Below are 24,556 nucleotides of genomic sequence, written 5' to 3' on the forward strand. Positions count from 1 at the left end.
GTAAACACCTTGATTACATACATGATTGTGTTTGGGTTTCAGTCATGTAAAGAACACTACCCATCACCAGTGCAACATTCCCATCTCCAATGTCCCAAATCTCCCTCCTCCCCACCCAACCCCCGCCTGTACAGACTTCCTATTGCCCTCATACATTCTCATTATTAGGATAGTTCAAAATGTAGTTATTTTTCTAACTTAACTTATCCCTGTTTGTGATGAGCTTCATGAGGTGAGCTGTAACTTCCAGCCCTTCTCTCTTTTGTGTCTGAAAATTATTATTGCAAGGATGTCTTTCATTTTTCTTAAAACCCATATGAGTGAGACCATTCTGCATTTTTCTCTCCCTCTCTGACTTATTTCATTCAGCATAATAGATTCTATGTACATCTACATATAGAAAAATTTCATGACTTCATCTCCCCTGACAGCTGCATAATATTCCATTGTGTACATGTACCACAGTTTCTTTAGCCATTCATCTGTTGAAGGGCATCTTGGTTGTTTCCAGAGTATTGCTATGGTAAATAATGCTGCAATGAATATAGGTGTAAAGAAGGGATTTTTGTAATGTATTTTTGTGTTGCTAGGGTATATTCCTAGGAGTGGTATAGTTGGATTTCTAGTTTTTGGAGGAATCTCCATATCGCTTTCCATAAAGAATGGACTAGACGGCATTCCCACCAGCAGTGGATAAGAGTTCTCTCCACATCCCCGCTAACACTGTTTGTTCTCATTCTTTGTGATGTGTGCCAATCTCTGTAATGTGAGGTGGTACCTCATAGTTGTTTTGATTTGCATCTCCCTGATGATTAGTGATGTGGAGCATTTTTTCATGTGTCTTTTGGCCATTTGTATTTCTTCTTTGTCAAAGTGTCTGTCCATTTCTTCTCCCCAATTTTTAATGGGATTAGATGTTTTTTCTCGTAAATTTCTGTCAGTGTCATGTATAGTTTGGAGATTATCCCCTTATCTGATGGGTATTGGGTGAATAGTTTCTCCCACTCAGTGGGTGGCGCTTGTATCCTGGGTGCTATTTCCTTTGAGGTGCAGAACTACTCAGTTTAATATATTTCCATCTGTTAATCTCTGCTTTCACTTGTTTGGAGAGTGCAGTTTCCTCCTTAAATATGCCTGTAGTCTCAATGTCCTGGAGTGTTTTGCCTACATGTTGTTCTACATATCTTATGATTTTGGGTCTGATATTGAGAACTTTAATCCATTTGGATTTTACCTTCGTATATGATGTTAACTGAGGGTCTAAGTTTAATTTTTGCAAGTGGCTAGCCAGTTGTGCCAACACCACTTGTTGAAGAGGCTTTCTTTGCTCCATTTAGGATTTCTTGATTCTTTATCAAAAATTAGGTGATTGTATGTCTGGGGAACATTCTCTGAGTATTCAAGTCTATTCGACTGATCTGAGAGCCTGTCTTTATTCCAGTACCATGTTGTTTTAATATCTATTGCTTTGTAGTAAAGTTTAAAGTTGGGAAAAGTAATTCTTCCCAAATTCTTTTTTCCAATGATTGCTTTAGCTATTCTAGGGTGTTTATTGTTCCAAATAAATTTCAAAAGTGCCTGATCCACTTTTTTGAAGATTGTAACGGATATCTTTAGAGGGATCACATTAAATCTGTACAATGTGGGGCCTGCAAGGTGGTGCTAGAGGTAAGGTGCCTACCTTGCAAGCACTAGTCAAGGAAACTGCGGTTCGATCCCCCAGCATTCCATAAGGTCCCCCCAAGCTAGGGGCAATTTCTGAGTGTTTAGCCAGGAGTGACCCCTGAGCATCAAATGGATGTGGCCTAAAAAACAAAACAAAACAAAATAAATCTGTACAATGTTTTGGGGAGTATTGCCATTTTGATGATAGTAATTCTGCCAATCTATGAGCAGGGTACGTGTTTCCATTTCTGCGTGTCCTCTCTTATTTCTTGGAGCAGAGTTTTATAGTTTTCTTTGTATAGGTCCTTCATATTTTTAGTCAAGTTGATTCCAAGATATTTGAGTTTGTGTGGCACTATTGTGAATGTAGTTAAGCTCTCGCTGCTTGCAGATGACATGATACTCTACTTAGAAAGCCCTAAAGACTCTACCAAAAAGCTTCTAGAAACAATAGACTCATATAGCAAGGTGGCAGGCCACAAAATTAACACACAAAAATCAATGGCCTTTCCAGCCAACTCCCCTGCGGATCCATGCTGCAAGGCCCTCCCCAACAACTCCCCCTAACGTGGACTGTTACCTGAAACCGGACTTAGGTCTAAAAGTATCCTCAATGCAAGAACCCTTCCAGGACCTCCCTGCCACAAATCTTTTGCCACTCTGAAGAAGATCTGGGGATGGGATGGAAAGATGCCTGGGGACCCACACACCACAAGAAAAACCCAAAAGACAATGGGAAAACCTGTATTTCCAACATAAGCATAAGAACTGTATCACACCACCTCTTTACCCGCTTTTCCTCAAATGTAAGATAGTCATATGCATCACTTTGGCCCTTTAAATACTTTGCTACCTCATTTAAAAAAAAAATCCGGCCTACATATACATATGTAAGCACATACATTTTTGATACCTATTTTTTTTTATTTATTATTTTTTCATCTTTTTTTTTTTGGGTATGTAACCTGTTTCTGTTTTCCCCTTTTGACCACCCCCAAATGCACCAACAATATAAGGTAGCACCATTTCCCCCTGCAAAGGCACACTAAAATAAAGGGGGATTCTTACATACATATATATATATATATATATATATATATATATCAAAAAAAAAGAGAGCTCTTATCTATTAGAGATAGGAACTCATAGTTGTTTACAATAGAGGGATATCTCCTACCTTGAAAATATGTCATGTGGAATTAACTTAGACCTCAGGTGTTTAGATACCATCAATCCAGCCTTGAACCCTGGATCCCAGACACAGGAACGGCACAGTCCTTCACAACTGCTACAGGAAACAAATCCCACCCGGGACAGCCGCAATACTGCGAGGCCACCAACAAATGCCAGCTCTAATATGACATCCTGACAACGAAGAAAATGGGAACAACTTGACCTAAGTGAAGGTTATCCTACCTTTCTAGCTAACGACAAGACAAAATCAGAAGACTTGTCACCCTTTGGAAGGCCCAAAAGCCAAGATTTTGAGTTACAGATGACTGCTGCTAGAACCATGACCAGACTGTATACAGCTTGGGACCAATAAAAAAGCCCTAACGTAGGGTTTGAACTACGATCTGCACAATGAACATGATCCCCAGCTTCAAAGGTCTGGCAGAGACCATTGTAACGGAATGGGGCTTCTGGAACCACAAAGAAAGACACTGTCCTAGGTGCCATCCTAGCTTCAGTGCAAAGACCAAGATCACCAACCACAGAAGATGAATTAAAATGACAATGATGGAACAGAACTTCTAGAACCACAAAGACTGACTTCATCATAACTCCCACCGCAGGATCTGTGCAGATACTGAGATCCCTAGTCACAGAGGCCTGATAGTATCACCCAGGACAGAGCAGAGGTCTTACAAACACCACAAAAGCACCACCAGGAGAGTAAGTGATCCTGAACAGAGTCTATAGTTGATCCCATGACAATACACTCCAAGGGCGGAGAAACCCCATATCTCTTAGGCCAAGTGAATTCCTTTTCGAATGACCCCAATATTTACTGTGCCTGGGCAGGAGGGGAAAAAAAAAGCACAAATCATTATTTTTTTATATATATTATTTTATTTTCATTTATTATTATTATTTTTATTTACCCATCTATTTTTGGTCAATTTCTCTGTTTGGGTGTGATAATTGAAGTTGTCCCCAGTTATACTTATTCTTTCTCTTCCTTTCTGTTCTTCCTTTGTATGCTATGCCATGTTTCCTATATCAAGACCATGACATTTGTTTGTTTGTTTGCTTGTTTTGTTTTGTTTTGTGTTTATTTTTGTGGGTTTTTATTTTATTTTATTTTTTTTTGTTTTGTTTTTTTTGTTTGTTTTGTTTTGTTTTGTTTTTGGTGCTTGTGCTTATTGTTGGAGCCTTCACGGGATATTTGACACTTCTTTTTGTACTGGTGGAATGTTTCACCTTTTTTCTCTCCTTCATTTCTCAAACCGATGTTGAAAACCTCTGGAAGAATTCCACTTATTTTCGGCGTATTAGACTTTTACCCCAGTTTATTACTTTTCTCTCCTTTAAACAAAACCACGTAACTTGAACTAGCTAGTCCTGCCCCCCCAATTAGAGGGGGAAACAAGGGAGACACCAGGACCAAAGAGGTGCAAGACTACTATGCAGTAGGCTAGATACAGAGGAGACCACACATCCTAGCTACCCTGTGGGTGAGGGAAGAGGATATGGGTGGTAGGACAAAAACGGAGGTGTAGGGAGGACAATTTGGTGATGGGAATTCCCCCTGATTTTATGTAAATATGTACCTAAAATATCATTGTCAACAATATGTAAGCCACTATAATCAAAAATAAATAAAAAAAAATCAATGGCCTTTCTATACACCAACAGTAATAAGGAAAAAATGGATATTAAGAAAGGGAAATCTTTTGGCTTAAAAATAGGAAGACCCTATCCATGAAGCATCCTACCATAAGACCAACTGCAAGCTTCTGGTGTATTAATTTGTCTAACAAAGAATTTCTTTGTGGTCTCAGTAAAAGTTCTTTTTATTCACAGTTGTCACAGTCAGGTTTCTCTAATTAGAGATCTTGGTTATTGCACAGATTCTTTGTCAAAGTAAGGGTGTCAGAGAGCATCTTCTGGTTTCATCTCACTGTTAGATGGCGATGCAGGGATCTCTGCCTTGAAAGCAAGTTGTTGCTGTTACCAGGTGTCAGTGTGCCATATAAACCCACTCTGCAGCAAGTCTTTGCAGCACTAGAATTTTTCCAGGTAGAAGTTCAGTTCCTGGTTCTGGTGCAGGAAATTGTGCCATTACCATAGATGGGATCCAATCTTCAGGGGTGACAGTCCAACCAACTGAGGCCCAAGTCAAGTCACTATGACAAATGTTCAGGGTGAAAGACCCCACTACAATATAAAATTTATTAGTCCTTATCTCTATTAGATAAGAACTTCTTTCTATACGTGAGAGCCCCCCACTTTAATGTGCCTATGCAAAAAGGAACAATGATACATGATACTACTGGTACATATGAGGGTAAAAATAACAAACTAAACAATCACTATAACCTGGTTCTAAAGAGATCCAAAAAAGGAGATAGGGAAAGTACCTCTACATAAGGAAATACACAATAAGAATTATACCTATTGGGGCTGGAGTGGTGGTGCAAGTGCTAGGGGGTTTGCCTTGCACGTGCTAACCTAGGATGGATGAGGTTTGATTCCCCAGCATCCTATATGGTCTCCCAAGCCAGGAGTATTTCTGAGCACATAGCCAGGAGTAACACCTGAGTGTCATTGGGTGTGGCCAAAAAACCAAAAGCCAAAAAAAAAATTATACCTATTAAGGAAATACCCTACACACACCCCAGACATTTTCAAAAGACTTAAAGGGGATATGTATATTTCCTTTGTATGTTTTATTAAGGAAATATATCTAAAGAAATATATACAAAGAAAATATACATATCCCTTTTAAGTCTTTTGAAAATGTCTGATGGAGTGGGGGGTAAAATCCGGAGCACAGCTACAACCTGTGACATAGTCTTCTGGAGTCTGAAATACAACTAGGATTTTAAATACTATTAATTACACTTTTCATGAATACATTATTCTGAAACCAGATTATTACCAGAAAACCTACTTCCCTTCAGCATTGTTCTAAGGGCCCTTTCTCTACTACCACCAAGTAGACTCAGTTTGATAGACAAAATCTTCAGTTTCAATAACTTTATTCATTTGTTGTTCTCTTACAATATTTCATTATTATCCCTTATATTTGAGATATATTATTTTTATATTTCTTATGGGAGACATTTTTTGTACACATGGAGGTGATAACCAATAATAGAAATATATATATGTATATAAAATGAATAGACATAATATTCTGAAATTCTACAAAATTACAAATAAATGATAGGTTTATAAAATACTTAAAAAATAATTCTTTGTAGATGTACATACATTTAAAGAATTAATATTATAGCTAGTTTTGTGCTACACATTTTAGGTTTTATATGAAATAGATAAATCCCACAAATATAAAACTTAGTGAGAGTGAAGATAATTAGAAAAATTTAAATGGAAAATATGAATAAGCCATTAATATACAAAGTGTATTTTATTCTAAGGTAATACTGACTTTATGTTAGAAAATATATTGTAGATAATACTTAAGTGTCTACATTGATAGATAAAAAATTATAAAACATATTTGTGCATTTTAAAAACTGTTCATAGAACATAAATATAAATGAGGTGTTAATTATTTAAAAATGTAGAAACTTCCTTAGCAACCTAGGAATAAACATACCTTTCCTTATCTAGTAGAGGGCAACGAGAGCTAAGAGTGAGTGCCATACTCAGTGCCACATGTGTCCTGTCCTTTGTAGAATCTCCTTGAATACTTCTTTTTTTTTTTTTTTTTTTTTTTTTTTTTTTGGTTTTTGGGCCACACCCGTTTGACGCTCAGGGGTTACTCCTGGCTATGTGCTCAGAAATCGCCCCTGGCTTGGGGGGACCATATGGGACGCCGGGGGATCGAACCGCGGTCCTTCCTTGGCTAGCGCTTGCAAGGCAGACACCTTACCTCCAGCGCCACCTACCCGGCCCCTCCTTGAATACTTCTTATAAACCTGCTTTCAAGATCATGAATTTCTGGGGCACAGTGGTAGGACATTTGCTTTGCACTTGGCTGACCCAAGACAGACCTGGGTTAGATCCCTGGTATCCCATGTGGTCCCCTGAGTGTAGAGCAATTTTTTTTTTTGGTTTTTGGGCCACACCCTGTGACGCTCAGGGGTTACTCCTGGCTATGTGCTCAGAAGTTGCTCCTGGCTTCTTGGGGGACCATATGGGACGCCGGGGGATCGAACCGTGATCCGTCCTAGGCTAGCGCAGGCACCTTACCTCCAGCGCCACCGCCCGGCCCCGAGTGTAGAGCAATTTTGAGCACATGTCCAAGAGTGATTTTTGCATGCATAGCCAGCAGTAACCCCTGAGCATTACCAGGTGTGACCCAACCCCCCAAATTATGAATTTCTTTAATAAACTAGGCTATTGTTGCTGAGGTGCACATTTCATTGAGTTTTTGTACTACCTGCTCCATTCTCCTGTAGCTTGTATATTCCTAATTAATAGATCTGCTCTTAATCTTATTGGCTTTCCTTTGTATATAAATTTCTTTTTTGATCATGCTGTTTTAAATATTCTCTCTCTTTGAATTTTGTCATTCTGAACAAAAAATGTCTTAGATTTTTTCTCATTGAGTCTATTTCCTCTGTAACCCTTCATGCTTCTTATATTCATTCCTGCTCCTCAACTCTAAGAAATTCTTAATTATGATTTAATTATCTGTCCTTCATCAAATTTACCTTCCCCATCTTCAGTCAGGCATTGTTGTGATTCTGTTGTTCCTATTGAACTCAGCACACAGTTCTCTGGTATAATGTTATTTTCAGAGTTTCTCCTTTATTTTGTTGTATTCATCCATCTCTTCTTGAAGTATCTTAAGCTTTGCCTCAGCTATTGTTAATCTGCTGGTTGCTTAGAGTTTCTAGTAATTTTTATACCACTTACTATACTTTTTATTTTTCTCGCTTTTGCTTTTAGTTTTCTCATTTTGGTTCTTAGGCATTCTGATACTTTTCTGACTATCTGTGCCACTCTTTCTTTCAGCTCATTAAACATTCTTACCAAGTGTCATTTTCTAAGGGTTTAAAGAACTTGTTTATATTGGTTGTACCTCCCATGTTGCTTTTGCTCTTTGAACCTGTTGGACTTCTATAAGATTCCTTCATTGGTTTTCAAGTGTTCCTTCTGGACTGAAGATGAGTCTTTTGGTTTCTGTGATGAATATGAATCTTTGGGCTACTATTAGAAATTAGTCTGGGAGTTTCTCCTTTTCTTCTTTGTCCATTTTAATAGAGGAACTAAATCTCCCACTTTAGTATATATGGTAGAGGTTGTGTGTGTAGGGTGCTGGGACTTAGCTGAAAATGAACGGGTTTGTTTAACTTCAGTTGTACCACCTGGAAGGGTGGGGGAGTAAGCAGAAGTTCCATTTATGGCTGCTTCTTTTTGATGCATATTTCTCTATATTGCCAAAAAACAAGCCTAGACCATCATACTGATTCCTATAATGGAACAGAGAACCTGTAGGACATGAATACTGGAATATCTTAAGTGGGAGAATATGGAAATTTGGAGGTTCACTGAAACCAGCATAGAGTTATACATGGCCCAAAGTATAAAATTCCCTGCAGCTGAATTGGCCAAGAGCATAATTTCTTAACTCTCTCCAAGAGTCCGAAGGTCTTTTCTTAGCAATACAATAATTAGATAAGTGACTGTGGGGATCTACTGCTAAACTGGCAATCAGAGTTGTCATCCCCATATGCCATTGTCATCTCTATACAATCTTTATCATTTCTTTACTCTTTTTGCTAATCATTTCCTATGTAGCAGATGAGGGAACTGGATCCAAGAAATTCAAGTGTCCTTGTTGCATAAGCATTTTGCTTTTTAAATTTGTGCTGCCCAATTTTTTTTAGGACATGTAAGGTTTCTCCCTGGGTGAAATTTAGAGGTTGCACAGGTTCCTACAAAGTACAAGTTTTGCCCCAAATTTTTAAAATCTCCAAGATTTTTTAATAAAGTCCTAAGATGGTAATTTTTGAAGGAAACTTCTGTGTCTGATGAAGCTGAATAATTTCCTGAGGCAAATCAAACTTTCTGGTACATCCTTTCCAAACTTGACAATTCAACAGAAAAACATCTTTCTTCAGGAAGCTAGAGCAACAGCTGGAATTGCTTGTTTGTTTAAATCATGCAGACTTTAGAGATGGTAGGGAAGTTGGGCAGTATGAGAGATTTTAAAATGCATTTAGCAGAAGTTAATGAAGAAGTCCACAGCTTGGGGCAACTAATGCTGTTTTTGTTAATGTTATTAAATATTAATGAGGTGCTTTTTCTCTTTGAGGCAAAACAGCATGTCTGATGCACTTTTTAAATTACTGCTTCAGTAACAGGTAGCAGGGTTGAACAGAGCTGCTAACAGTGGTTACATTTAGGAGAGAACATGAATGCATTTCTCTCCTTGCCAAAACGTAGGAGAGCCCCTGTCTTTAGAGATCATCAATGTTTATTAGGGTTAGCAAGAAATTAAAAAAAAATCACATCACATAATAATCAGGGGGACTTTTAAAATTTATTGCAGCAGACATTTTTAGCCCAATTATTTCTACAGATAAACAGTGCTTAGATATTAGATACTTAGTGTTGTGCTAGGAATTACTTAACTACCAGTTCTCTGGGAACAAACAAATAAGGTTAGCCTTGATTACAAGAATTTGTTTACTGCTGCAAATATTCTCAGCTTAGCTGATGTTGAGCTACCTTAATGACATCAAGGAATGCAGAATCGGAAATAAATGCAAAAGAAACCTCACATTATAAATAAAGTGTTTGTACCATGCAGATGCATGGGTGTAAATAACCCGAAGAACATAGATAATTATTTATGAGAATGTTTCATGTACAATATAAAATAAATTATATGATGCAGTAATAAATTTAATTAATGACGTTCTGCGTCTTAGTCCTTTTCAATGCCTTTAATGATTCATTAATTGAAATTGTATAGAACTTCATTTTTAATAACGATTGTATTTAACCAATGTTAATTAGCTTGCAAAGATCCTGGATTATAAGTTAGCTTTTATTGGCTACAACTGGCTCAGCACCAAGTCACTGTGAACTTTCAGATTGGGAGATCTCCAGTTGTTGATGAAGAGGCTTAGAAAAAGATTGACTTGGCAGATGTGTCCTTTTGTCCTTTTCTTCCTGTTCAACTTATTCATAGTCACATCAAGGCTAGTCTAAAATTTTTACCTTTTATATAGTGATTGAAACCACCATAGTTCATTCTTTTTTAGGGGAGGGGGGGTCACACACGGCAATGCTCAGGGGTTACTCCTGGCTCTACGTTCAGAAATCGCTCCTGGCAGGCTCGGAGGAACATATGAGATGCCGGAATTCTAACCACCATCCTTCTGCTTACAAGGCAAACACCCCACCTCCATGCTATCTCACCAGCCCCTATAGTTCATTCTTGCTTTAGAAAACATTGCCAAGGATTTGGAATGTTATCTGCAGTCCATACCAAAATGTCTCTGTAGGGTTCTCAGTATTCTTTCAGACAGAACAAATGTAGTAGCAGCTGTAGGAGTAGTGGAGCTAAAGGAGGGCTTCCAAGCTGTACTCAGGTATACCAGGGTCCTCTCCACACAAAACTTGGCCAATGGGGATGGTCAGTTTACTGCTAAGATCCACTGCTAGGGCCCAATATTGCCAACCTGTTTAGGTGCTGGTGTCGGGAAGACCTGGACTATAGTAGGCAGTAACAGGGGCCTTCAGAGTTTATCCATCACTGCTGGCAGGGGCAGAAGTAATACATGTGATTACCAGGGTCCAAGCCCCAAACCTAGCACATGCAAAAAAAGTGTCCATCACCACTGGGATATTCTTCTTTGCTCCAATTTTAAAAATTCAAATGGAACATTAAGTGCCCACTAAATACGTTTTAAACATCTGCATTGTCCTAGGTATTACATTAATAGTCTTACATTAGCAAGATACCTCTGGTTTTTGGGTTCTTCAGCTTTTCAACAGACTATAGCATAAAGATTTCTTTCCATCCCCAGGTAAGCAATGATATTTTCATCTAACCTAGTTATTGAAGAGTTAAGTAGAAAACTGCCAAATATCAGAAACGGAGGAGTGTTTTCCAGAAAAGTGCAATATTCATACATTTAAAAGCCAGAGGAACCTATAGGTAATAAGAAAAACCTTTGTACTTTAAACATGTTCTTCCTTGGGCCAGAGAGATGGCATGGAGGTAAGGCGTTTGCCTTGCATGCATAAGTTTGGTGATTTGAATCCTGGTATCCGATATGGGTACCCTGAGCCTGCCAGGAGCGATTTCTGAGCATAGAGTCAGGAGTAACCCCTGAGCACTGCTGGGTGTTACCCCCCCCCAAAACAAAACAAAACAAAACAAAACAAAACAACAACAACAACAAAAAAAAACCATGTTCTTCCTTATTTCTCAGTATGGAGGAAAGACAAGAGCTTATGCTGATGCTCTTTTTTTTTTTTTACCACCCATTCATCATTTCCTTTCTCCTTGGGTCAACCTAGTTCAGTTAACATCCACAGCCTTTCAGGGAAGGGAAATCAGTCCTAAATATCTTTCCCAGTCTTTTTCAGATAGGACACTCCTCCAAAATGTCAGGAAGAGATGAACTGTAAAATCAAACAAGTAACTTGGTGACTAAGTGTATGAGTGTGTGTGTGTGTGTTGTGTGTGTGTGTGTTGTGTGTGTGTGTGTGTGTGTGTTGAGGAGAGAGACAGAGAAAGAAACAGAGAGAGATTAAAAAGAGAATAGCATCTTTAAATTTTTGCTCCAGTTTTGAATTCCTAATTCCCAGTCCTGGAGCATCGCCAGCTGTGACTCAAAAGCAACAAACAAATGAACAAATAACAAACAAAAACACCTATCTTGTTAATGGCAAGGAATGAGACTCTAGATGACAGAATTTGACCAGAAATTAGCTTCCTTTGCCAATGATCTGAGAATGTATCTACCTTCTAGATTGGCCATATTGCATTGTCACTGCTCAAAGTCAATTTTGGTCAAGCAGCTATGATTGAAAGGCTCTATAGAGCACAGAGAAGTATGTAAGTATTTCCAGACTTAATAAATTGTATTAAAAGCAAAACAAAACAAAATTAAATTAAAAAGTAATTAGAATTTTACTGGATTATATTGAATCTACATGCAATTTCAGTGATAATGGAAATTTTTCTATATTTATTCTTGTCATCCATGTTCATGAAATGTCTTACTGTGTCATAATATCTTTATCTGTGTTTATGTGTATTGATTCTACATATTTTTCTTCTGTTAAGTTTATTGATAGATAGTTAATTCTTTGGGGTATAGTTATAAATTGTATTATGTTCTCAAATTTTTATGTTTATCATTACCACAAAGGAATGCGACAAATTTTTTGAATATTGGTTTTGTTACTGGCCATTTTGCTGTAGTTAGTAAAGGTTTTATTTGTTTGATTTCTTTATTTGTTTGTTTGATTTGGTTATTTGACCATACCCAGAAATGCTCACATGATACTCCTGGCTCTACACTCAGGAATTATTTCTAGTAATGTTTAGGGACAATGTGGACCAGTCACATTCAAGGCATTGTACTATCTCTCTGACAATACTTAGTTATTTTTAATAATAGTCTTAAAAGAATGAGATGTTTATGTATTTTATAGAAAATACTTCTAATTATTATTTCCTTTTAAATTTGGATTTATTTTAATTTTTGTTGTTGGCTTGATTTCTCTGAAAAAATCTGTAATACTCAAGTAAATAGAAATGGTCTAGTAAAGAGTCTTATCTTGTTCCTGATTTAAAAAGAAATGCTCGCAATTTTTGACCATTATCTATATTAGCTATGAATTTATAGTATATCATACCTATTGTGAAAAGATGGTTCCCTTCTGTCAGTTTTATGTAAATATTCATCACAAATGTCTTGTTTCTTTCAAATGTTTTCCCTGCCTCTTTTGATAAACAGATGGTGTTTGTTTCTGCATTGATTTATACTGCACTGCACTTTTCATTGTGTAGTTTGAACCATCCTTGCAATGAAAATAGTGTATGCTTACATCACCATTAATAATGTATGATCCTTATAAGGCATGTGGTGTTCAGTCTATTGGTGCATTGTTGATAATCTTCACGCCTATTTTTTTCACACCTATTTTTGTCAGGCATACTGTTCTCCTGTTTACTAATTTTCTTAACTTATTTTGATATCAAACTAACATTAACCTCATCAAATACATTTTAAAAAGTTTCTTCTTTGATTATTTTGAAAGAGTTCTAGTAAAATACACTTAAATACTTTTTTAAAGGCTTAGTAAATGGGCTGGCACAATATCACAGTGGGTAGGGTATTTGCCTTGCACGCGGCCAACTCAGGTTCGATTCTGGGCATCGATATGGTCTCCTGAACATAAGTATGATTTCTGAGTGCAGAGCCAGGGGTAACCCCTGAATGCAGCTGGGTGTATAAAAATTAAAAAAAGCTTAGTAAATTTCTCAGGTCACAACCATCTCATTAGGACTTTTTTCTTTTGTTGAATGTTTTTTTATTATTATTTTAAGTTTCATGCATTTTTAATAATAATAATTTTTATTGTTACTTAAGAGTGAATAACATATCTTTCACAGTAGTATTTATGGTACATTATGTTTCATACTTTTTGTAGGTGGTTTCCAAATAGTGCATGGAGAATGAGGGATCACTCCCATTATACTTAGCAAAATGTCCCAGTGTTTCACTGTGAAGATCTAAAGATACATTGCTGGGACCAGAATAGTAAGGCATCTGCCTTGCCCGAGCTAGCCTAGGACGGACCACAGTTTGATTCCCCAGCATCCCATTTGGTCCCCCAAGCCAGGAACAATTTCTGAGCAAATAACCAAGAGTAACTCCTGAGCGTCACCATGTGTGGCCAAAGGAAAAAAAAATAATAATAAAGTTATATTGCTATTTAGTTTGTGAGTTGCCTGTATTACCTGGACCATCCCAACACTTCTCAAAAGACCGTGTAGTGAGATGATTGGTGTATACAACCATGATTAGACAGGATCATTAAAAAAGTTCTAGCCTAGGATCTGGCCTACGATCTGCACAACAAACAAGATCTCTAATTCCAGAGATCCAATTGAGATAATTGCAATTGCAACGCAAAGACCATGACCACCAACTACAGAAGATGGATTAAAATGACACGAAAGGAGCAGAGCTCCTAGAACCACAAAGAAAGTCTTTACTACAAGCTTCATTTCTTGATCTGTGTAGCTACCAAGATCTCTAGGTACAGAGGGCTGATTTTATCACCCATGACAAAGCAGAAGTCATCCAAACACCACAATAGCACCGAGGAGAAAGTAAATGAACAGACAAGGAGTCTACAGACAGTCCCATGACAGCATACTTCAAGTGGGGAGAAACCTAGGCCGAGGGAATTCCCTCCTTAATGTCCCCAACATTTACTATGCCTATGCTGGGTCTCAAATAGAGGAAGAAATAAGGGAGGATACCAGGACCAAACAGATATATGATCAATAAGTAATAAATTGGACACAGAGGGGACCACCTGTTCTGGCAGCCCGGGGGGTGAGGGTGGGGGATATGGGAGGCAAGATGGGAACTGGTGTGGGGAGGGAGGACAAACCTGGTGACGGGAATTCCCCTGATTCAGTGTTAATGTGTACCTAAGGGGCCGGTGAGGTGGCGCTAGAGTTCAGGTGTCAGCCTTGCAAGCGCTAGCCAAGGAAGGACCGTGGTTTGATCCCTCGGTGTCCCATATGGTCCCCCCAAGCCAGGGGCAATTTCTGAGCTCTTAGCCAGGAATAACCTCTGAGCATCAAACGGGTATGGCCCGAAAAACCAAAAAAAAAATTTTAATATGTACCTAAAATATTATTGTGAAATGAGGGAAGTAGAAAGCCTGTCTAGAGTACAGGCAAGTGTGGGGTGGGGAGGAGGGACACTTGGGATATTGGTGATGGGAATGTTGCACTGGTGAAGGTTTTATATATATATATAAATCAAAAGAAAAAAAGGATGGGGCCGGAGAGATAGCATGGAGGTAAGGCGTTTGCCTTTCATGCAGAAGGTCATCGGTTCGAATCCCGGCGTCCCATATGGTCCCCCGTGCCTGCCAGGAGCAATTTCTGAGCACGGAGCCAGGAATAACCCCTGAGCACTGCTGGGTGTGACCAAAAAAAAAAAAAAAGAAAAAAAGGAAAATTTATCTTAATTTGTATCTCACTACCAGAAAATCTTATATAAAAATCAATTAGGTTTGAATTTATTTTGAGGCCATCCTAGCAATACTCAGAGATTTATTTCTGGCAGTCCTAGGGTACCATATGTGATACCAAAGATCAAACTGGTAAACTGAGTGGCTGCTATGAAAAGCAAGAGCCTACCCCCCCTATACTGTAACTCCAGGACCAGGTGATATTTTAAGGAAATGTTAATATACTTGCCCTACACTAAAAACATTGGCCTAAAATCTAAAGATAAAAAATTCTTATAAACAACAGCAAATGCCTGAGCAGGGAAGACATCTGACATGCATGCAGTAGACCTGGATTAAAAAAAAAGAAATTTTCTCAATAAATAAAGGGTCTTGACTTAAAATCTACTTATTAGCATGCTGGGAACAGGGGTGGAAGTAGGACAACATTGTTAGTGGGAATGCCCCTGATTCAATGTCACTATGTATCTAAAAATTTACTGTGAAAGATTTGTAATCCACGTTGGTCAAAATAAAAATTTTAAAAAATCTACTTATTCTAATTAACTTTATTTCCATTCAACTCTGGCTCAATAGGACTTTAAACTTGTAGCATTCCCTATAGTTATCCAAAGTTAGAATACTTGACAAATTATATATATATTCACATTTTGACCTAGAATCTTTTTGGTAGCCCACTATTTCTATAAATACTAAAATGTAAATGACTCAAGATCATTACAAAATCTAAACATTTATTCTTAAGTTATGAATTTTGCATTGACTAAGAATATTTAAATGAATGTGCTTCAAGATTTGACATTGTGGAATATATTTATTTGGGGGTGATGAGGATGGATTTCAAAATTTGTCCTATCTATACCAATTTTAAATATTTATATTTTGAACAGTGACTATGGCTATGAGAGACACGGAGAGACCCAATGTGTCCCAGCTTTCTGGTATAACCCAGCATCCCCATCAAAAGATTGCAGCCTTGGTCAAAGCTACTTGAATAGCACTGGGTAAGTAAAACACCTGAGGGAACTTTACTCACTATTTTCCCATTTTTCTTAGTTGAAATTGAGGGAATATCTGTATTGAACCAAGATGGAGTGTGAATAGAGCTTACTCAGAATAAGTGACTTTTGAACCAGAGAAATATTACAGCAGGTAGGGTGCTTATGTTGCTGGTGTCCACCTTGATTTGATCATCAGCATCCCATATGGGTCCTCAAACCTTCTAGCCATAATCTGATTGCAGAGCTAAAAGTAAGCCCTGAGCACAATTAGATAGCTGTAGGTGGCTTCAAATAAAGTAAGATAAATTAGTTGCCCCGCAAAAATAAAAATTAAAAAAACAAACAAACATGTAAATCTTGAGTACTTTAACTAAAGGTAACTTTTAGGGAAATTTTCGAAAGAGATTTATTTATTTATTTTTTTTGGATCAGACCTGGTGGTGCTCAGGGTTACTCCTGACTATCTGCTCAGAAATCGCTCCTGGCAGGCACGAGGGACCATATGGAACTCTGGGATTCGAACCAATCACCTTAGGTCCTGGGTCGGCTGCTTGCAAGGCAAATGCTGCTGTGCTATCTCACCAGCCCCTCGAAAGAGAGTTCTATAAATCCAGTTTCCATTACATTTTAGCATCTGCCTCTGACACACCATCACTAATAACTATTGTTTTGGTCAGGCCTTCTAATAGCATCTTACTTGTACCTGGTATAAATAAATGAACACACTGATGTACAGATATAATCTTTCTTGATTACTTAGCTAAAGTTTGCATAGACTAGTGCTGAAAATTTAAGATAAAAACCAGTCCTAATTTCAGAACTCTTAGAATAGAAGATCAAGACACACACCGTTATCTAAATGCCTTGTTTCTCTTTTTATTTACTTATTAGCTGTTTTCTCAGATATATGAAAGAAAAATATTTGGGTATTTGTTGCCTTCTATTTGCCAACTTTTTTGTAAAGTAGGCTGGTTGTTCAAGGCAGCCTTTTCAAACTTAAATGATCTATGAATTATCCAGGGGTCTTGTTAAAAGAGCTTCTGATCCATGAGATCTGGGGTGAGTTGGCATTTCGTTATTTTTCACAAGCTCTCGCAAGCAGTCAATATTTTTGGTCCCAGAACTAGTGTTTGAATAGCAAGGAACTAAAGTATTTTGTACATTAGTCTCAAATCTTCTTGCATATCAGCTACCTTACTTATGACTTCAGTACTTTTGACTCAACTATCTTGTAAAACAGTAGTAGGTACTATATATACAATGCCTCTGTATGGAGAGAATCAATGTCAGTAGCAACAAAAATATGTTAACATAAAGGTGTAGAATAGTCTAACATAATCTAGAAAGCACAAAATTTTAGCCAAAAGTTTTGTTTTTAGGGGTTATTTATGGTATCTGTGTAAAGGTTTAAGGATCTTTGGTGTTACATTGTTGGTATTTGGTATCAGATTTCAAGATTTTTCTATTGATAGGACTATGACCATGAACATAAAAAATATAGTGTCAAAGCTAGAGAAACTGTACTGTGGGTGGGGTGATTGCATTACATGCAGCCAACTTGGATTTAATCCCAGTATCCTATTTGTTCCCCCTAGACTTTCCAGGAGTGATCACTTTGCATAGAGTTAGAAGTAAGTCCTAAGCACAGCTGGGTGTGGCTCATAATTCAAAAGAAAAACATTTCATATGGTTCACCAAAATGTCTATACATACTCTTAGGATGCTTAGATCCTAGTTTATGTTATAGTAATCTGTCAGTGAAGCAGTTGATGTTGAAGAGGATAGGCTTCCCCGTGCAATGCCTCTCACAATATCTTAATACCTTATAAATATAAGAGTCCATAAATTATATACAAAAGAAGCATGCTTAAGAAATTTAAGTTTGTTACATAGTTTAATTAGATGGGTCTAGGTCCCAGCCCGATATCTAGGCCACTTCTTTTGCCTATGTACAGAATCACTCATCCTCTCGCACAATGTCCAATCTAAATGACCAAGTCCTTGTTTTGTGTCCCACTAACTACTCATCCACAGTTCACAATGACCCAGTCTTATCCCTATGCCAGTCTGTCCAGCGTTTGCTTCCCTAGTTTGAAATCTGCAGCAATACTGTCAACTTTCTTTGTGCTGGGACTTTTCTGCTTTGCAGTCTGTTATTGGACTTCTTTAGGACTGTATCACTGTGGGACCCTATCCCCCCAGCTTTCCTTAGTTTGACCATGGCCAAAAATATATGGATGAGATCCCCGCTCTTCAATGGTCTGTCTAGACATAGATGTGGGGGCAAAAAAAGTGTCTCCTGTTTGAGAGCTTCCTTTTATCTCCTGCTGTTTCACACCCCCAGCCATTCCATTACCTATTTTAACTAGGTGCCTTTTCAGTGGGCATGGTTTAAAGTGACTAGTTAAATAATTCCCTTCTTCTATTCCATTTTTCAGTGATACTGGCTAATTTCTTGTGCATCACTAGAACATTGATTTTAGTAAAGCTTTACATCTAGTGGTGGTCCTGGCATTGATGACTTCTATGCAGTTCTGGGCCTTGGCTAAGCTTTTGAACTTAATTCCTGTGTTGGGCTATTGGGAAAGTCAGATGGCATAGCTCTGTGCTCGACAGTGCCCTGGTTTGGAAGATCATCATGTCTTGTGAGAAGTTTACCCAGGCTGACTTACTTATTCTTTAAAGATGAATAGGAGCTTCAAACTTGTGCTTTTAGAGTTACATTTGTGTTGAGTGTGAAGTGAAATACTAACAGAGAGAAATAAAATATACTATAAAATATATATAAAATATACTATAAAATAGTCCAGTGACTTTGAAGAAAGGACTATTAGATATTCAGAGATGGAATAATGTCCTAGGGTGGAGAGAAGACAAGAAAAAGGCTTCTCAATTAATCATAGTTAGAAGTCTGGTCTCTGAGTTGCTTTCTGGTATAAGGAAGTCGATGATGGCTGCCTGAAAATAGAAGCAGTTCTTCCCCCAAAGAAAGAAGCCCCTGCTTCTCCTGCCCCTCAACCCAGTGGGACAGCATCCTCCTCTTTTGTGCATGAGGCAGACATTGATTTTTGTTGACTGGTTTAGACACTGATCCAATCCATGGCTCACCAGGTACAATCAATAATAATGTTTAAAGAGCTACTCTTCCTGAGATGGAAGGATAGCAATTCTTCTATATTTGTTTGGCTTTCCAAATGACTTCTTTGAAACTCAGTTTTTTGGAAAAGCAATGTAAAATCTTGCTCAATAGTTCGCTTTGTGTTTCCTTTAAAAATACTTAGTCACTGTGTATTACAAACTAATACATTATGGTGTTTCAGGCATGCAGTGTTCTAACACCAGTCCTTTCACCAGTGTCCATTTTCTCGCACCACTATCCCATTTCTCTCTCATCCAACAGCCTTCCTTTCTGACAGGGACTCTTAAAAATAAAGTTTGGACACTGTGGCTTATAATATGGTTATACTGATATACTGTTATACTGTGGTTTATACTGATATGGCTTCATAAATAACACTTTACCACATTTCAGCATCTTTACTCCTCACCCAAGTGGCCTCTTTTCTCCACCTGTCATAATGTTCTCTTCTCTGTCCTACTCCCTGCCCTATCAAATGACAAACTTTCTACTGAAGGCCAGTTCTCATGTACTTCAATTGTAATGACTAACATACATGTGCTCATAGACGCACACATACAACACACACCCTGATAATTTTCTATATCCATCAGGTACCGGCGGATTGTTTCCAATAACTGCACAGATGGACTGAGGGAAAAGTACACTGCCAAGGCTCAGATGTGCCCTGGGAAAGCCCCTCGGGGTCTTCATGTGGTGACAACTGATGGGCGCCTGGTTGCAGAGCAGGGCCACAATGCAACCTTCATCATACTCATGGAGGAGGTGAGTACTGGGCTGAGAGTCTGAAGCCAGAATTCAATAGAAGGTTTCTAAAGAGGGAAGATGGAAAAAGTTTATGGTCTGGAGAGATAGCTCAGTGGGTGGCAGGAAGGCATGCTTTTCTAGCAGGACATCCAGTTTCCATGTCCAGCTCTGTTTGGCTCTCCAGCAATTCTAGTAGTTACTTCCTAGAACAGAACCAATAGTAGAACTTACACACCACCCAATGTGACAAGAAAAGGAAAGAAACAAAAGAAAAAAGCTAATATTACTATAGTTGTCTAAAGTAAAAACTGTGTGTAAAGCTTAGCCTTGTGGGAGAAGTGACAGGTGACTAAGAAGATTTGGCTTATTCAGACTTTCTTTCCTTCCATAGCATAGAGAAGTGATGAACCAGTTGCCCCCCACCCCCACACACCCCTATTGGTTCTGCCTTGTTGGAGGAACATGTCACCTTAGGACCATATACTGTAAGCTTTGCCATACAAAGCATTAGAGATGTATTTGCTACTTTTAGGATCCTCTTTTGCTTTATTTTAACCCTTAGCCCCAAGGATCAGGAATCACTCAAGATTTTCAAAGGTTTTTGAAAGGAATATGGTCTGGGGGGTATGAGTGCAGTCCTTTTAGTTTTTTCCTATAATAATGTTATGTGGTTTGCTAATAAATCAGCTATCTACTGCTCCACTGGCTCATTTTTAGCACTTTTTGCAATAAGAGCAGTAAAAATCAGAATGCATACATTCCATCCAGAATGGAAGTGGCTCTGTTGTATGCTTTTTGCTCCAATATGAGCTGTTTCATCTCTTCCCAAACCAGGGAAGGTTTGAGGCACTCCTTCATGAGGTGCTGAGGAAAGAGAGTTTCCCTGACTTATCAGGATATCTTACTGTATATGAAAATAGCTTTATATATGTGTGTATATATATATATATTGATATATGAGTTGAAAGCATGTCAGGGGTAGTTGTTGTTTTTGAGTTTTGTTTTCTTTTACCCCCCCCCCCCACCTCAAGTGTGAATGGTTTAGCAACTTTTAAATTGGACTCATATTAGCTAGTGTGGGGAAGGCTCCTTATCATAGGATGATATATTCTTCAGCTTTCACCCACACTGGGCACTTGAATTAAAGCACTTGAAATCCCTAGGAACTCATTATCACATTTACACTAGGGAGTTTCTACCAGTGCTATAAATACCTTCTCTTGAATGGATGTGAAAAGCCATGATCATATCCATTTGAATTGCCTCCAGTTCATTTCCACTTTAATTTATATTCATAAACTCAAGGGTAGTTGACATTGTGTGGGGAGCAATGAAATACCTATCAATATTTCACTCACATCTGTGGGGAGACATGAAAAGCAAAATGGTGATCATGCCTATTCCCTGGGCAGAAGAACAATTCTAGTAGTAGTTATATATTTTTCCTTTATCAGTCATTTTTATAAATAAGGCATATCTGATTCAATTCTTTAAATCTAAAAGCCTTTTTCTTTTTTCAGGAGAAAGAAAGTTCAACTCCAGTTTTTAGAGACTGGAGCGATAGTACAGTGGGTAGGTCACTTGCCTTTTATGTGGCCAATCTGGATTCAATTCCTAGCATCCTATATTGCCCCACCCAACACCCACCAAGAGTGCAGAACTAGAAGAAACTCATGAGCATCAGTATTTTGTTCCCCAAAAAACCCAAATAATAGCTTCAGCTTTTAGAATGCTGAACATTGATATGAGTATAAGAGGATCTCACCTAAAACGTTAATATTATATCACCAAGCAAAATCTCTTCACTGCCCAAGACATAGATATATATCTTCGTTTGAATAGTATAAAATACTTTCATAAAGAAGGGCAGTATGTAGGCTTGAGATGTCCAACATCAACAGAACTCAGATGGAATGTTAGCTGGTATGCAGTATTCACCATCACATGTGAATAATTATTGTACCTCAAAGAATAATTCTAAAACAGCATCATGATTAGCATAGTAATAAGCATAGTAATAAGTATTAAACAGAATAACAATTTTAATTGTAGCATGATGGTTGAGAGCATTAATATTGAAAGCAGACTTCCTGGGTTAATTACAATGCAGACACACACACACACACACACACACTTGTCTTTTCTACTCCTCATTTGTCTAATTTATTTTTGTCTCAATTTGTAAACTTAATGGAGTAATGTCTTTTCAAGATAGAGTTGTGAAGAGATTCATTGCTAAGAACTAAAACAAAGCTTTATTACACTTATTAATAATGTTAAGGTTCACTATTATGTTTACTCTATTGCTATTATTTTTATGATATAGGAAAAAAATCTTAAGCTCTGTGTGTGAGAGACCCAAGCAACCTTGGCCTCCTCACCTCAATGCTTCAAAGAAGCTCTTTCTTTCATTTCCCATGTTGCACCAAATCAGTCAGTCCTGAGCTTGGCCATACAGAGAAATGGGTCCTTAACATCTGCCTCAGAACATGAAAGATAAGAGTCTATGGCTCTGTTTATGGTGTTTCAGCCTTTGCAATATTAGAGGTACCCCAAGTTTTTTACAGAAGGCATGGGAAATCACCATATGGGACTCAGCCTGGACTACATAATGTTCACAAACCAATTGCTATTGCCTCCTGCAGGGTGATCTCCAAAGGACAAACATCCAGCTTGACTTTGGGGATGGGATTGCTGTGTCTTATGCTAACTTCAGCCCTATTGAGGAAGGCATCAAGCACATATACAAGAGCGCAGGGATCTTTCAGGTGACAGCCTATGCAGAGAACAACCTGGGATCTGACACAGCTGTTCTCTTCCTGCATGTGGTTTGTAAGTAGCAAGAGTCAATTCCTTTCTCCCCATTTAACAACTAACCTCCTGGGATTCTGAGCTGACATTGATTTTAGTGTAATATCTACCTCAAATTTTGACATCTACACAGAAATATTAAGATGTATGATTTCCATATTTCAGAATTTTAGGAAATTCAAATAAATTGATTTCTTCAAATGTTTAAGGACTGGGGAGCTAGTACTTGCTTTGTACACAGCCAAACCAAGTGTGATTTCTGGTATCTGCTAATCTGCTATGGCCCCCTGAGCCCTATTAAGGTAGATTCCCTGAGCACAGAGCCAGGAGTTTGCTCTGGACCCTGCAAAGTTGTAGCCTCCAAACAAAGCAAAAAGGTATGTGTATCATTACCAATAAAATCTATCTTTTCAGTTCTACTCTGTTCTGATATCAGTGTTTACATAGAGATGCACATTACTGTAAAAGACCCTTTGCTTTGCTTCAAAGACAATTCAATATATGGGAGAAGTTTATCTAGTTAGACATAGGGTAATTTTCAAGGGAGCACAAATTGAAGTAAATTGCTGAGTCTTCTGTAAGAACTAAAGAGAATTCAAAAAACATACCATATTTTTTTCTCTATAAGACACATCTGACCATAAGATGCACATAGTTTTTAGATGCTCTCCTCACTTGCATTAAAGCTTCAACTCCAGGCAGAATTCATTCCATAAGACACACTATCGGCGGAGGGGGGGAATGCATCTTTTGGCATGAAAAATACAATATATAGGATAGTTATAATGTAGAACTTAATACTACAAATTAACTAATTTTTACATATAAAGTTATTTAAAGTTAATTTCCATCAAAGGTAGTTCTAAGAAATCCCCACTATAGTTTTTGGGTCACACCCGGCAGTGCTCAGGGGTTACTGCTGGCTCTATGTTTAGAAATCATTCCTGAAAGGCTCAGGGGATCATATGGGATGCCAGGATTCGAATCACCATCCTTCCGAATGCAAGGCAAACACCTTACCTCCATGCTATCTCTCTGCCCCCTCCCCACAATATTTTTATTTAAATGCCTCTTAGCACTTATTTGCTACTAGATGTTGCTTGGCATAAACCTAAACACAGCTGAAGTTCTGAAATATTTTGTTTGTGCTGTATACATGTGTATTTGCTATGTTGGAACTTGACTTACCTAAGCTGAAACATAAATATTATTATGTTAGGATATTGAATCAAGGAAATAATACCAAGGGGTTAGTATTAGTTTTCTAAAATCTTATTATTTCTATAGGTCTAGTCTTACTTTTGTTTCTATCATTGATATGATAATCTATCATTGATAATATGATATAAGATGTCTGTTTCATAAAAAGTTTAAGAGTATAATTGAATATATCTTTTCAGTCTTCCACACACCACGAAAGCAACAAGGGGAAAGTAAATGATCATGCAAGGAGTCTAGAGTTAATTCCATGACAGTATACTTCAGGGGTGGAGAAACCCTGTATCTCCTAGGTCAAGGGAATTCCGTCTATAATATCCCCAGTAGTTACTGTGCCTATGCAGGGGGATAAAGAAAAGGAGAGAAAAAAAAGCACAAAACAATCATTTTTCCATATGTTTATTTATCGATTGATCGATTTTTTTTGACATCTTTGTTTTGGTGCGGAGACTACGGTTGATGTCTCCAATATTATTTTATATTATTTTGTCTTGTCTTTCTCTTCTTTTTGCACTTGAGCATGATTTGATTTCAGAACTGAGACTATTGTGTGGTGCCTGTCTTTATTGCTGTAGTGCTCACCAGTTATTTA

General features: G+C 37.8%; 1 protein-coding gene across 1 annotated transcript in view; it reads left to right on the forward strand.

Moving 5' to 3' along the window:
- Nucleotides 1-24,556, forward strand: part of SORCS3 (sortilin related VPS10 domain containing receptor 3) — a 721,132-nt gene that overhangs the window by 662,307 nt on the left and 34,269 nt on the right. Inside the window, exons 17-19 of the mRNA XM_049790799.1 lie at nucleotides 15,939-16,052; nucleotides 19,782-19,953; nucleotides 22,581-22,767. Of these exons, the coding sequence (XP_049646756.1) occupies nucleotides 15,939-16,052; nucleotides 19,782-19,953; nucleotides 22,581-22,767 (473 nt within the window). The remainder of the gene's footprint in view (nucleotides 1-15,938; nucleotides 16,053-19,781; nucleotides 19,954-22,580; nucleotides 22,768-24,556) is intronic.

Source organism: Suncus etruscus, chromosome 17, assembly GCF_024139225.1.
Source record: "Suncus etruscus isolate mSunEtr1 chromosome 17, mSunEtr1.pri.cur, whole genome shotgun sequence".
In the NCBI taxonomy this organism is placed as follows: Eukaryota; Metazoa; Chordata; class Mammalia; order Eulipotyphla; family Soricidae; genus Suncus; species Suncus etruscus.